At 50.9% G+C, this 14,191-nt stretch overlaps 9 protein-coding genes; 5 read left to right on the forward strand and 4 right to left on the reverse strand.

Moving 5' to 3' along the window:
- Window positions 1-338: 338 nt before the first annotated feature.
- On the reverse strand, window positions 339-1,183 carry RCC_00185 (probable 60S ribosomal protein L10, cytosolic; the record flags this gene model as incomplete). XM_023765341.1 has 3 exons in its annotated part: window positions 339-574; window positions 630-838; window positions 963-1,183. The coding sequence occupies 3 exons, from the start codon at window positions 1,181-1,183 to the stop codon at window positions 339-341; spliced, it is 666 nt and encodes a 221-aa protein (XP_023621109.1).
- Window positions 1,184-1,645: 462 nt separating this feature from the next.
- RCC_00186 (60S ribosomal protein L30) lies at window positions 1,646-2,256 on the reverse strand (the record flags this gene model as incomplete). XM_023765342.1 has 4 exons in its annotated part: window positions 1,646-1,744; window positions 1,907-1,956; window positions 2,013-2,127; window positions 2,191-2,256. 4 exons carry the CDS (start codon window positions 2,254-2,256, stop codon window positions 1,646-1,648), a joined length of 330 nt encoding a protein of 109 aa, XP_023621110.1.
- A 1,009-nt stretch (window positions 2,257-3,265) lies between these two features.
- Window positions 3,266-3,731, forward strand: RCC_00187 (uncharacterized protein; the record flags this gene model as incomplete). XM_023765343.1 has 2 exons in its annotated part: window positions 3,266-3,551; window positions 3,619-3,731. The coding sequence occupies 2 exons, from the start codon at window positions 3,266-3,268 to the stop codon at window positions 3,729-3,731; spliced, it is 399 nt and encodes a 132-aa protein (XP_023621111.1).
- A 205-nt stretch (window positions 3,732-3,936) lies between these two features.
- RCC_00188 (uncharacterized protein) lies at window positions 3,937-5,397 on the reverse strand (the record flags this gene model as incomplete). The annotated part of the gene is made up of 1 exon (XM_023765344.1): window positions 3,937-5,397. The coding sequence occupies one exon, from the start codon at window positions 5,395-5,397 to the stop codon at window positions 3,937-3,939; it is 1,461 nt and encodes a 486-aa protein (XP_023621112.1).
- A 741-nt stretch (window positions 5,398-6,138) lies between these two features.
- On the forward strand, window positions 6,139-7,234 carry RCC_00189 (uncharacterized protein; the record flags this gene model as incomplete). XM_023765345.1 has 4 exons in its annotated part: window positions 6,139-6,176; window positions 6,337-6,608; window positions 6,688-6,871; window positions 6,922-7,234. The coding sequence occupies 4 exons, from the start codon at window positions 6,139-6,141 to the stop codon at window positions 7,232-7,234; spliced, it is 807 nt and encodes a 268-aa protein (XP_023621113.1).
- Window positions 7,235-7,648: 414 nt separating this feature from the next.
- Window positions 7,649-8,493, forward strand: RCC_00190 (uncharacterized protein; the record flags this gene model as incomplete). XM_023765346.1 has 3 exons in its annotated part: window positions 7,649-7,761; window positions 7,835-8,206; window positions 8,268-8,493. 3 exons carry the CDS (start codon window positions 7,649-7,651, stop codon window positions 8,491-8,493), a joined length of 711 nt encoding a protein of 236 aa, XP_023621114.1.
- A 634-nt stretch (window positions 8,494-9,127) lies between these two features.
- On the forward strand, window positions 9,128-9,877 carry RCC_00191 (uncharacterized protein; the record flags this gene model as incomplete). XM_023765347.1 has 2 exons in its annotated part: window positions 9,128-9,545; window positions 9,606-9,877. The coding sequence occupies 2 exons, from the start codon at window positions 9,128-9,130 to the stop codon at window positions 9,875-9,877; spliced, it is 690 nt and encodes a 229-aa protein (XP_023621115.1).
- Window positions 9,878-10,797: 920 nt separating this feature from the next.
- Window positions 10,798-11,393, forward strand: RCC_00192 (uncharacterized protein; the record flags this gene model as incomplete). XM_023765348.1 has 2 exons in its annotated part: window positions 10,798-11,089; window positions 11,152-11,393. The coding sequence occupies 2 exons, from the start codon at window positions 10,798-10,800 to the stop codon at window positions 11,391-11,393; spliced, it is 534 nt and encodes a 177-aa protein (XP_023621116.1).
- A 440-nt stretch (window positions 11,394-11,833) lies between these two features.
- On the reverse strand, window positions 11,834-12,750 carry RCC_00193 (uncharacterized protein; the record flags this gene model as incomplete). XM_023765349.1 has 5 exons in its annotated part: window positions 11,834-11,857; window positions 11,945-12,087; window positions 12,203-12,390; window positions 12,497-12,551; window positions 12,615-12,750. 5 exons carry the CDS (start codon window positions 12,748-12,750, stop codon window positions 11,834-11,836), a joined length of 546 nt encoding a protein of 181 aa, XP_023621117.1.
- Between the last annotated feature and the right edge of the window lie 1,441 nt (window positions 12,751-14,191).

Raw genomic sequence — 14,191 nt, forward strand, 5'->3', positions numbered from 1 at the left:
GCATTCACTGTAKCTCGCTAATCGCTGAGCAGAGGTGAATCAGCATGTCCGCTGCCATCTTCTGATATGGATTCTTGATGATCTTCTCCATGTTTGCAACAAATGATACGCAAGAAAAGAATCCCGACATGAATTAGTAACATCACGTCACGGAAAGACTTGGACACCGCAAAGTTGAGTTTCAATCTGCTCGTTGCATTCAGCATAATGTAGACGCAGAAGTAAAAGACACCTTAGCCTTCCAATGCGCCCGAAATGCCTTTCCTCAGATGACATCTCAAATCATCAACCTTTCCCTTCACGCTGGTATCTCAAATCCTTTTACACACTCTGCACGCTTATGCGGATGCGTTGAAGGCGTCTGGGAAGCGGCGCATGTTGTACTCGATCGGGCCCTTGTTGCGGAGKAACTGGACGTAAGCGCCATCAACACGGACGGCACCGGCCTTGCGCTTCTCGACGTAGTCGGCGCGGTCGAGAGGAGTGAAACCCCACTTCTTGGAGACAATGATCTTCTGGCGACCTGGGAACTTGTACTGCGACCGACGAAGAGCCTCGATGGCAGTAGCGCGGTCTGAAACTCGTATATTAGCAGTGTTATCAGAAAGAAAGTAGCAGCATCAACTTACGAGTGTCACGAGTTCGGACGGAAAGGAGAATCTGGCCAATGTTGACACGAGCGACAGAGCCGTTAGGCTTGCCGTAAGCGCCACGCATACCGGTCTGTAGTCTATCGGCACCGGCACAAGACAACATCTTGTTGATACGGACGACGTGGTATGGGTGGGCACGGACACGCATGTGGAAACCTTCCTTGCCGGCAATCTTGACGAGGTATCTGTAGGTGTGATGTTAGTCCTGCTGTTTCCGCCTTCGCCACCATGGATATCCGTCATCTCGTCCGCTTCTTCCTCCCTCCTCTTCCTCCATCCCATATGACGTATTTTCGGGGTAAAACGTACTTGTTGGCGCAAATACGGGCGGCCTCGAGGGCCTCGGAGCTCAGCTGCTCATACTCGTTGGAGACGAGGTGGACGCAGAGAGGGAAATCGTCGACGTTCGCACGCTTGCGGCCGAGGTCGAAGATGCGGATCTTGGGGTCTGGCACACCACGGTTGAAGCGCGACTTGGGGTACGGCTTGTTCTTGCAGTAGCGGTAGCAACGCGCTGGACGACGGGCCATTTTGACTGTGTTGTTGGGGGTTAGTCGGGTGGTGTGCGGAGGAGGAAGAAGGAAAGTCGTGGTTCCTTTGAGGCGTGGCTAGCGATTTTCGACTTTGCCAAGAATCTCGTTTGGACTCGTTCCCAGGTTGGATTTCAAAGTTGATTTCCAAGCACGCTCGAAACGGGCGGAACCCCAAACATGCAGCCATTCATTATCAATCAACAAATGTCACGTAGACGAGAGTGAGGCGAGTAGAARATTGGCTTGAGTAGCATTCATAAGACGATCTGCGGGCTTTCTATCTTCCCTCAAGGGAGTGCGCCGGTGGCGACTGGGCGTGAACAGCCAAGCTACTCGATTACAGCGAGCATGCACGGCTTCTACAAAGACATTGCTTTTTGACTCCATCCCACCGACGCCTCCGCTAGACCATAGTCCAAATATGCATTGCACCATCACATCCACTCATCAGACACTAGCTTATGCGACCTGCGAGCTAAGGATGTCGGAGTCACCAGCGTCGAGGATAGCCATGGTGGAGCAACGGAAGAGCTTTCCGCAGGCAGTGCCGAGCTCAATCTACATGTAGAGTCAGTATATTGGTTTCCCTCCAAAGCCAACCGCACGTGAGACGTGGGAGGCTTCTTCTCAGGGCTCTTAAGTGATGTGCACCCTCAGAGCCTTTTGACAAAGCTCCCTATCGCTGGGTGCGGTTTGGGTGTTTTATAGGGGAAGGCTTACGTTGTTGCCGGAGAAGTGGTGGACAGCGGTCTTGGCCAACATGCTGTAGTCTGGTGTCCTGTCAGTTTCCATCCCATTTCCTTGCTGTTTTCCAAATTCAACTTACACTCGAGCTCAGACTTGCGGAGAGGAGGGGTGTTGCCGGCGATGATGACGAGCTTGGCCTTGCCGGAGCGGAGGGTCTTGAGGGTCGACTTGTAACCAAGAGTGACCTTACCGGACTGTAGAAAATGTGTCAGTACGTGGCCCGCATCTCTCTTCTGCACGGAATGCTATCTGCGCACCTTGATAGTCAAGGCAAGCTTGGCGTTGATGTTGTCGGACGTCTTGGTGCTCTTCTTTGGTGCCATTTTGTTGGTAGTGTCTCCGGTTGCCCTTCGTTGACTTGAGATGTGGATGCTGGGTTGCAAGTTCTGGTGTGCGCGGATTTTCGAACGTCGGCTTAAGCGAGCCGCTAGCGCCAAGGGTCTTCCCGTCGTGCTCTTGCCTCACATCTCACATGCTGAACATCACTTCGTCCTGCACTCGTCAAAGTCCTGGTGATTCCTGAACGAGATACATTTGAGCAAACTCATCATCATCCGCTTGGCCTACGACTTGAAATCAAAATGACAGGATATTCCCAAAGGGAAGGGACTGATACGTCGTCTCTTTGGATCGGCAGTTGTTCCTAATGGCCAAAAATCCACTTTCATTGAGCCTTTACGAGAATCGATGCTGATAACGCACTGGAGATAGGGTGCTCGAGAGGATTATGTGGGTCTGAGTAACCTACGATGCAAACATATGCTGTAATCATTGTGTTCTCGACAGACGTACGCTCTGTCGGTGTGCAGACCCAAACAATCAAGGATGTTGTCAAGGTTACGATGCCAATGATCCTCTGGAAAGACCTCCTTCCCACTACCGATGCATACGCTCTGAACTGCCGAGCCTGTTCGGCAGCAGGATCCCATCCAAGGTCACAAATCGTGCAAACTGCGAACATAGCTGAGAGAATCTACAACATACCAATACAGCCAGCTTTACTGGCATTCCTAAGTCATGACGACTTCCCAATCGTAAGATGCAGCAAGTTTGCCAGTATCTACTTTGTTTCCTATTCTGCTATCAAGCTCTGGTGAGCACTGAACCATGCCATCAGCTGCCTGCAAACTCCGAGTCTTTCTTCTGGCGTATTTTCCTCAAGATTTCGAGTTGTGAAAAGAGGATTGCTACAGTTTTGAATACGCTCAAAGGAAACCCGAGCCAAGAGCAAACACGACAGAACACCATAACTTCCTCTCAAGCAGCAGCTCCTACATCCTTTTCCTCTCACCTTCATCCACTCCAGGAAACCTAAGGTAACCAACAATAACAATGTCTGCCTCGAAGAACACCCCCAAGAGTCCCACCAACAAGGAAAAGCACCACCGCCAATCCATCGGAAAGACGGTCAAAGACGAGTACAACCAGATCACCGAAGCCGAGCTCGAGGAACCCACCGAAGAGATCCAGCGCAAGGAGCTCAACGAGCCATCCGTCGTTCYCGGACACACCGACGTTCCGCAGGAGAGCGAGCTCGAGACTATTGGCAAGCCGTACGGCTCTGTGGGTAGCATTCTCAAGGAGGGCAAGACCAAGCCACTTTCCAGAGACAGCAAAGGTAAGTTGTTGTCTGCTTCCATAATATGATAGTCCCGCGCCGAGCTGACAACCTGGTTTGTCAAAAGTCGCAAAGGACCGTCTCAAGCAGATTGAGACGGCTAGAAAGGGCGAAGTGGTCGATGACGACTTTGTGAACCTCCCAGATGCGGAGAAGGTTGTGGAAGATGATGGCAAGTAGCTTGTCAGGAGAAGTTGTAAAATGGAGGGATGGGATAGATTTAAGAAAGCTGGTGGCCTCTGCTTCGGCAAAAGTCGGTGCTTGAGCAAATCTCCCTCCTCCGAGCGCGATGTTTTTGAGAGGCAGATTAGAGTGCATGCCAGCAGGTGAATGACAATAAAATCTGGAAAAGCTTTCATCATTGTTCAGTGACAGATGTTACTTCTCACGCCCCTTGTCTGACCTCTAGACTTTGCACATCGTACACATCCCAGAACTTGAAGAAAGCCAAAGCTTGCGGCGCAGTGCCACATCCAGTTCTAGTCCGGGTATTTGCAGTGAAAGTCATAAGCGGTGTTCTGCTGTTCTCATCACTTGATTGTCGCCGTGCCGAGACCGTGTAGGTGCCATTCAAGACAAGATTTCTGCCAATCACCTGAAACATGTCCAAGCCAGAAGTCTTCCGTATGGTGATTTGGGCTTGAGGTTTTGGGACGTCCGTCATAAAGTCCGTCTCATCATTGCTCGCGTTTCCAAACACCGGAAACCGGTAGCTCTCCACGCGCAAGCCCAAGCCTTGCTTGCCTAGATTCTCCGTTCCGTTCATCCCCTCAGGAACAGCATTGGAGACATAGATCAGTGCCTGTCCTTCTTGACCGATCCGGATAGTCTTGATGACCTCTAAGCTGTTCGTATCGATGATGTCCATCGTATCACTGTGCTCATTGACAACGTACATTCGCGTGTTGTCAGCGCTGGGCCACAGTCCATGCGGTTGAACTCCAGATGCCGGAATGTTCTTCACAAATACCGGTATCTCAGCCGGCGATGGCTGGCTGTAGACTCTTGTTGCATTGATAGCAGCTACGGTCACGAATGCATATGTCGTGCCATTGACGATGGCGAAGTTTGGATGGTTGGTCTCAGGCCCACTATCCAGAACGGCAGCGACTTTTCGAGCTGCTAGATCAATGACAGACACCTGTCCACTCATCTTGTGAGCTGCCCATAAAGATCCACCATCTGCAGAGATCATCATGTCGGAGGAGAAGGCATCGGCCAGTCCAGTGATATTGTAGCTCACCTCCCTGATGGACACATCGATCACGCTGATCACTGGTTCGAAGATGTGATTCACATATGCTATCGTTCCATTTGGACTGAATAGAACCTTGCTCGGTCCTCGGCCGGTGGCGATTTTGTCGAGCAGCGTCCCGTTCATACCGTCGATGATGTTTACCGAGGAGACTCCGCGGGTGCCTATCCAGATCGTGCGGTTATCCGGAGCAAAGAACGCTTCATGAGGTCCTCGGTCAACGTATGCACGAGTGATGATAGTATTGTCCGCTGTCCGGATCACGGTGGCGGTGTTGGAAAGTGTACTCAAGGAAACGATATATTTCCCGTCTCGCGAGAAGCCCAGACCATGGGAGTTCATAGAGTCAACATTCTGAGGATTCAGATTGTTGCTCAATCGACTTGAGCCAAATGCTATTGTTCCGAGGACCGAGCTGGTGCCAGGGTCAATGACCGTCACTGTGTTTGAAGTCTGGTCTCCAGTGTATATGCGATCTCGAGATGAGATTGCACTGCCTTGCCCAGCGAGTGCAGGAGCTTGATATTGTGCATGGGCATGGGATGTGAGCAAAAGGGCTGCGAGGAGATGGAAATGGAATGCGGAGAACATTGCTGGTGATGCTGCGGTAAATGAGTCAACAATGATTGAATGAGTGCAAGGCAGTGACTACTTGAACCTGTCCGTTTGAGTGAGCATGACGGAATCTATTAAGGAGGGTCAGATAATGGCCACAGTCAGCATGACTGTACGGTCAAAGCCTCTTCTGGCCGACGAAGAAGTGACGTCCTCATGCATCGCTATTTCTTCTGACTCGACATTGCGAGGTTGTAGCGATTGACTTTGCGAGGTGACATCTGTTGTGCTGCGTCCATCTGATCTAGCTGTGTTGGGTCAGGATATCAGTCAATAATAGATGATATGCGGCTGATAACGTATCACTTACATCTGCATCGTCTGCCATTCTTTGCAATTTCCAAACTTGATCCCCGACTTCACACCACCATTTGATCAGTATGAATAAGACTTGTCTCGTCCAAGAGCAAACACTTGTACACTTGGTCCAATTCCATCAAGCAACCGGAGCTTGTAACCCTGACTTTCGGGGTTGTGATGGTACTAATTCGAAAGACGTATCTACCCCCAGGAACACACTGAACAGAAAGACGCCGGAGCTGGCTTGAGTACAGCTTCCTCCTCCCGAATGGATGCATGCTTAACCTGACCTGGCTGGCCGGCCTGACTAACGGCTCTGCCTTATTCAGATTGAGCTTCTTGACCGTGACTGCAGAACAAGTCCAGAGGGCTGAGAGAAGACCGATCTTTCCTGTCAAACAAGTATCGTCCACGACAATGCAGGTGCCTTCCGCCTCTGGAGAATCCGAGGGCAAGTAAGTAAAGTGTCGTAGGGCTAAGCCGTGCTTACCATTCTGTTCTTCAAGTCTCAATCTCCAAACTTTCTACATCATCTAACACCCACCACACTTTCTTTTTCTCAGCGGAGACCTACATTGCTCTATCACTTTCAGCACCTAATAACGAACATGGCAGCGCCTGGCTACGTTGTAGCTCCCACGCACACGACTCCACAGATGCCGACGATCGCACCCGCCATGGCTGCTACACCATCGTCAGCGGCAACCTATACGTTGATTGCAGCGCCTCAGTCAATGGCAGCACCTGTCACGATAGCGCCGACGCCAATGGAAGTGCCAACAGCAGCTACAGCAGTACCCATGACCCCAGAAATTTCTATGCCATTGCCCCCGCCCTTGAAGACATACAACGTCACCTACCATCTATCCCCCAGGGTCCATGCGATCGTCCATAACAATCAACCCTTCTTGTGGGTCAGACCAATCTTCCGAAGCTTCAAATCCAATCAAATACGAATCGCCACAGGTTCGGCAAATGGTCCCATTGTCGCGGCCTTGATGCTGAACCCTTTGATTGGTGGACCTCGAGTCCTGCTTGGGCGTGATCCCGAAACAACGCCCAAAGAGCAATGGACCCAAATGCCCAAAGAGCCGCGGGCGTACGCGGCGTACGCATTCTGGCATCAAGGACGAAGATACATCTGGAAAGCGTGAGGTGTAGAGTTGCAAATACTTTGACATTAGCTGACATGCCGTAAAGGACTTCGAGAAGTAGTGACATCCGAGACTTTGAGTATTACACGCTCTCCGACTCTGACGGGAGAGTGTTGGCGGCGTGCACCACCAGTTTTGAACAAGTAGATTTCTACGAGGAGCTGGGGAAGGAGTTGGAGCTGATATCATTGTTGGGGATGCAAGCCAAGCGTCTTCAAGCGATCTATAGCTCGGGTGGATCAGGCGGCGGTTCTGATAGTGGTGGGCCTGGAGGGGGAGATTGTGGAGGAGGACATGGAGGAGGTGGAGGTGATGGTGGATGTGGCGGCGGGGGTGGTGATGGTGGATGCGGATCGTGATTGGAATTCCGGGAATTTGATTGTTGCTTCATGTACGGTAGTCCCATCAGCCTAAGCTCTTCAATGTGCTCATCATGTGAGAACAGTGATATTCAGGGGACAGTGTTCCTCTACACTCGTCCACGCTACTCTGGCTGTGGCTCTTGTGAATTGTGGGTCATGACTAAACTCAACGCGCTCCCGCAACATCACCCTCTACCTTACTTTGGACACGACCGTCGGTAGGTAGCGTTTGCGCGGCGCCTTGCCCATTGTCCCTTCCTGTGCTCGCCAGTCTTCTTCTCCGTCACTCTTTGCAGCTTCCTCTCTTACTTGGGGGAGCATTGGCACATGCTTTCATAGCGGGACCGGATCTCCACGGCCGCCGTGCCTGTACTCTTACTCTACAATATCATCGACGATAACTAGCCGATCATGGCCGACACGACGAAGCGCAACAGTATTGCCTCCAAGGCGGTCGCGACGCCAAAGACTGGCGGCGACTCGCTGGACTCTCTCAGCCAATTGGGAAAGGCCATAGGCGCAAGGTGAGCGAATTCGAGGCCTTCAGCTGCAGCTCAACGACCATTGCGGCTGACAAGTGTATTTCTTCTTCATCAGAGTCAAAGTCACCACGGCTGCACCCCACTCCCAGATCTACGAGGGCACCGTCTTTACTGCATGCCCCGTGCTTCACATCCTCGCCATCAATACGCGACCCGCCCCACCCAACCCTGCCAGCAATGTTGCCGCGCAGCCCGGCGACTACCACGTCATTCCTTTCACCCGCATTGCATCTTTCCAAATCCTCACCCCACAGCAGGGCGGAGACGGCAGTATCGCCAATGCGTTGCCTCCCATTGGACCCGTGGATACCAGGCAGTTACAGAAGCGTGAGACGGCGCTGATCGAGCAGCTCAAGGCGCAGGAAAATGATCGTGGAAGAGGCGTCACGAGAGAGGCGCAAGCCATCTACGACGCCTTCAAGAGAATGTAAGATGGATGATTGAACATGGAAACAATCAAGAGTTGGACGCTAACATTTCCATCACAGCAATATCCCCGTCCGTTGGCACAACCAGGAGATCATCGCTCTGGAACACGTCATTATTTCCTCGCCGTATCGCCCAGAGGACTGCAAGGCCGGCAAGGATAAGCAGGACTCGCTGGGTCGCGTGCGTAAGATGCTCGAGGGCGAGAGGCGGAAGCTCAAGGAGAAAGAGGACAAGGAGCGAAAGGTCGGTGTTGCGACTCCGACAGGCCCCAGAAAGGGAGGTTGAAGCGGGACGTACGTGCTGCCTCATAACACAAACCAGGTGTGTTACGCGCCTGCATTCAGGCAGACAGTCAGCCACGAAGTTCACCTCGAGGCGCCTGAGTTGAGCGGGTATTGCTTGGCCTGGCCTGGTCTGTATAACACAAAACATTCATAGTACGCGAGAGACTGAATGATACCCTTTCGAACGATGACGACTCCTGCAAGCGGATGAGACAACCAGGGCTTGCTCGTTCTGGATGGCCTGTGTATCAGTACTGACTATTCTTGGAGCGCTCGGGTGAGATCATCTCACAAAAATTTAATGACAGCGGCCCATTTGACGCAAGGTAGTTTGTGCGTGAAAACCTCAGAATGGGTGCCGGTAACGAGACAAGTTCAAAGCATAAGGTGAAGCTGGGGCGATTACGTGCCTGTCAAAGCGGGAGCTGCTTGAAACAGCGCAGTCTGCAAGAGACAATTTGAATCAATGTTTTCGACGATGAAGTTGCACATGGCGCGAGCCAGACCTTTGCTTCTATATAACAGCACCCTCGCTCACGAAGACTTGGATCAGAAAACCCAAAGCAACAATCACCACACAATCGAACCGTACATCACCTACACCCAAACAAACATCAACTTTCAAAGACGACACAATGTCCAAATTCATCAACTTCGTCAACTCCATCACCATCAAGAGTCGCGAAAATGCATCCACAGCCCCACCATCCCCTAAGCGACAGCTACTAAGTGGACTAACCTGGGCGGACATCAGTTTCCCGACCAGCCCTAACTTTAGAGACTCCGAGTTCCCTCGCATGCTGTCCATGAAAGATCCGAGATGGCTGTTCACCCGAGAAAGGGTCGAGAGCATCATCGAGTACAAGTTTACAAAGCCGGAACTTTTGCGACAAGCCATGTATCCTGTCCAGTATGGTTGGGCTTGCATCACCGACATTGATGGATCTCCGGACCACACATTTGAAAAGGGCAATCACAAGCTGGCACACATGGGAGATAGCCTCTTGAAGACTGTGGCCGTGGATACCTGGTTCTGGCGTATGGCAAAAGCTAGTAAGGATTTCCCAGGACGTTTTACTACACCACAGCAAGCAATACTGACGATTGATATAGAGCAACTTCACGAGACGTTTGCTCTGTACAGCAAGAACATCTTCCTGAACGAAGTGGCCCAGAAGAAGGGGTTGAGCGAGATCTTGCAAATCTGGTTTCGGAACGGTATTATCAAGGGTCCGAAGACTGAGGYGACGACTGTGGAGGCTATCATTGGAGCTGTGTGGTTTGATTCGGGCAACGACTTGCATGAGATTCGGAAGTTGGTTGATCTGCTCGTGGGCACTAGCTTGGTGAGTGAGCACAAGTTGCACTACCCAACTACCAAGTAAGAGTGCAGTGTGCCTTCGAAGACTTTGCTGGGAGTGGACAGACGGGCAAGAGACGGTGAAATTGAAGTTTTCGGCTGCCTTGTAGTGTATCAACGATACGCTCGCGGTCGGGTAGCTGCAGGTACACGAGACGAAGCAGCCTTGCGGATAACAAATGCTTAAATGCTCCGTGGTAGGGCGGCAACCTTCGGTGTCACCGGGCCTTGGGGTTAAAAGCTGCTCAGGCTGGCCTGATTGGGTCGTCAGTGCTGCGAAATACGTCTCTCAAGATTTTTTACTCATTCACATACATTTCTCATTCACCACACTCAGGTTTGCTGCGTCTAGGTCATGAATGACAAGGTCTTTCCAGGCTTTGGCTTGAAGCTTCGACTATGTCCTGGGATTGAATCTGTGCTCAGACAAAGCGGATCACCGCTCCGGTGTCTTGGATGTGTTGACATATCTTGACAATTTGCTCGTTAGAGACGGACACCACTGAGTTTAAGAAGCAAGCCCTATCCCAGCAGAGTCGTCGACATCTTCAACGTATCTTGACGCTTAATGTGAGTCGTGGCATCGGAACAGGAGAACGACGAGGCGCGGAGGATGCGTTCACTCCACCCGCGCCAGACCCGCGTCAACGACGCAGATACAGCGATACCGACCAAGTATCGTCCAGTGAAGAAGACGCTGAGAGTCCCACTCAGAAGCGCGAGCGTCCTCCAGACGGTCCACCCGCCCGAAGTCAAAGCCCTAAAGCCTTTTCGCAAATTGAACCACCACTCGAGAACCAGAGCTCAGAAGAACGCCCAAGCACACCACCACCAACCGACAGCCAGAGTTCTGCAGACTACTTGGAAGAATTGAAAGTCCCGTTGCCACCAATCAAACCTCATAGCTTGAAAACCCCTTTCCAGATACCGACGGTGGCTGTACCTATGCAGGTGCCTTCCAATGCTGGCAGAAGTGGTTCAGCTTACGAGTTGCAACTCGACAACGCCATGTGGCTTTGCATGTTAGACAGAATCGAAAACATCATCGACCGCCGTTTCAAGTTTACGGGACTGATAAGGGAAGCGATGTTTCCAATCCAGATTGGCTACGCTCGCTTGACCCAGGGTACAAGCGATCGATTCTTCCAACAAGGGAACCGTAAGCTAGCCATGCTTGGAGACACCATCATGAGAAGCATCATTGTTGATGCCTGGGCACGCTATGACGAGACTGTTTGTAAGTCACACACCGTCAGACCAAGCTGTAACAGACATGCTAACCTACCTCCCTGTGCGCAGTGTCCCTCGACCGAAGAGTTGCAAAGACTATGTGTAACAAGAATTTTGTGAGACATGCTTATCGCCTTTTCATTGATCGTTTGGTCGTTGGCTATTTTCCTGACGGCATACTCCCTGGCAAACATGTCTTGGCAACGACTATGAAGGCGATCGTGGGAGCTGTGTGGTACGATTCGAACCACGATATGTGGGAGATGAGAGAGCTGATGGACTTGCTTCTGGAGACTAAGTTGGCGATGTAGCATCAGTCACATTACCGAATAAGACTGGCATGACTTGCTTCATCATTCGATTCAGAAAGTACGAAGCAGTGCGCCTGCAAAAGCTAGCGTGCTTTCCCGACTAAGTACAAACGGCCCGCTTCTGCGCAATCACTACAACATACATACATTATAGACGAACCCAGTKATGACCTTGATGAAATGTGGAAGGAAATGCAAGTCTCGCACTCAAACTGTGTCCTGTTTCCATTCTCATAAATYCATAAAAGACTGGTTACATAGCTTTCCTCCACAACTCATTCAAAAGAAAAGCATACAATCATATCCTTCAAGCAAGCAAGCAAAAACCAATCTTCATTCCATCTCAAAGCTTCGAAAATACTCGCTTGCGTTCAAATAGTATAGTCGCCTCACGAAGCGATCCTTGATTCTTAGATTCTCCGACTTTGATCTTGGGCTCTCTAGACCAGAACGCTCTTCTTGGGCTAAAAGGGGTGAGAGAAATAACAATCAGCCATCCATAGTCATCATGAAGAAAGAAGGAAGTGCCTGTGGGGGGAAGATAAACTCACAATGCAAGCCTTGCACTCATCAATGTTCTTAGCAGTGCTAGCAGCGGAAGCAATGCATCCAATATCATTCGGGATGTCAACACCCGCCTGCGCGGCCGCCGCGGCGCAAAGTCCACCGGTCGAAGCGAGGTGAAGGACACATTCTGCAAAGGCCACATATCTTAGTAAAAAGAAAAAAAAACTCCTTGTTTTTTTTTTTTGACCCCCTGAATGCTTTTTGGCATCATTTCGGAGAGTCTCGAGGGGGATTTCACTTACCGCGAACGTCCTTCTTCGTGCAGCCTGGTGGGAGGGTGATGTCTACGCGACCCTCCTCACGCTTCACAATAACATCTTGCTCGACTTGCGTCTTCTTGGGAATACAAGATTTGCACTCGTCGAAGTTGGCGGCGGCGCCTGTGGCGGAGCCTACGCAGGCGAGATCGGCGACTGGGTTGAGGCCGGCTCTGGATTGGAACGTTAACACTTGAATGTATGCAGGGAGCCGAGAGACGAGTTGTGGAAGTCGGGGTGAAAATGATGGAATGGATGGATAGATTCTTGGGAACTTACTCTCCGGCAGCGGCACCGCAGGAAGCAGAGGCGGCTGCGAGGTGGCCGACGCACTCTGTACGGATTTATGGTTAGTCACAATACCAAGAGTGATAGAGATGTCTTTTTTGGAACATACTGGCGAGGTTGGTCTTGGTGCAGCCATTGGGGAGTTTTATGTCGACCTGACCTGGCTCGCGAACGGAGCGTGTCGTGGCTGGGGAGGCCATGGCCATGGTCGCGAAAGCCGCGATGAGGATGTTGGAGAAGTGCATTTTTGCGGTGGATTGGATTGGGTTGGATTGGGTTGGATTGGATTGGATTGGATTAGTTGTAGTGGAAGTGAGTTGCTTTGGATGAATGAGATGGGATGATTGAGGGTACGAGACCTGGTTATATAGTCGAGGAGTCCTGCTTTGCTTTGTGTGCTAGATTGACTGAACTGTTCACCATTTCCAAGAGCAGAAGTTCTACCATCCTTAGTTCTGTGGCCGCCATCCTTCGTCGCTGTCAGCCCTCCACGGATCATCCGTCGTTCTTGTCTTTCGCAGTTCATCCGTCGTTGTTGTCAATCACTGTCACATCATCATGATTGATAACAATCGCCGATGTATCATACTCGAGGCTTCAAGGCGAGACATACTTGTTCGAGCAACGTCGCTCGCTTGATGCATGCAAAGCTGAATCGAAAGGCGATATGCCACTATTCCACCCACGTGTTGTTGTAACATCCTCCAAACGCCGCTACTACCATGTGTCAACAGCACGTGTCTCGTGAAAACGTGCCAATGTTTAACTTTTGACCCTTGCAGTAGTACACTCACACATCCTTCACTGCCGTCACTTCACCAATCTAATCTTGCACGGATCAATATTTCTCCGAAGTTTCAGCTGGGATCGGGTGAAAATCGAAACCATCGAGTCAATGGATGATTAATTTTGAGCTACGACTCCACTTCCTGCGCATTTGTTCTTGCGTCACGCTCCGAATGTTGMCCTCAGTCACGCTAAAAGGCTCGAATGTGTCAATTCTCATTGCGTCAAGCTGCTTTTGAGTAGCGCCTAATCATCCTTCCGGCACTGTCAAGCCGGTTTGCAACACATGGTTCGGAGTTCGACAGACTAGAATCTACACGCGAAAAGTATGATATGCTCACAATCGAATAGATATTGCCAGAGCAAACTCCCAAAACACACGACTCCACATTACATGATGTGTGATTATGATCGTATTTTCCAATCACCACCAACTACCCCAAAGACCAGAAACCCGCGCTCATCCCACCCCGATGATCAGAATTCCATCGTCGCCATCATGATTTTACATCGACCTTTGATCAAGTGACAGTCGAGGTTGTTCTTCCGACTGAACTCCCTGGAGCAAAACGGACAAAWTACTTTGGTTAGACTTGCTTGTTCTCGAATGTGTCGCTTGTAGTTGTCTTTGTTGGAGAAAGTCCGTCCGTTGCAGCCGTGATCGAAGCAGCGGAGTGGTTCTTCAGCTTTTCCAGACGAAGTCGTTGGGTCTGCATTACTGGTGTCCTGGTAAACTCCGTTGGGTTCGGAAATTCTCCAAGGCTGTTCGGCCATCATCTTCCATGGCTGGTCGTGGAGGAAAGCTGTTTGTACATCCTGTACTGCTGAGGTTGTAGCCCGTCTCTGCTGAGTTGTGTATTGAGGTAGTTTTTGCGTCGCCGTCGATGCGCTGGCTTCGGT

This window comes from Ramularia collo-cygni (genome assembly GCF_900074925.1).
Source record: "Ramularia collo-cygni strain URUG2 genome assembly, contig: RCC_scaffold01, whole genome shotgun sequence".
Classification (NCBI taxonomy): Eukaryota; Fungi; Ascomycota; class Dothideomycetes; order Mycosphaerellales; family Mycosphaerellaceae; genus Ramularia; species Ramularia collo-cygni.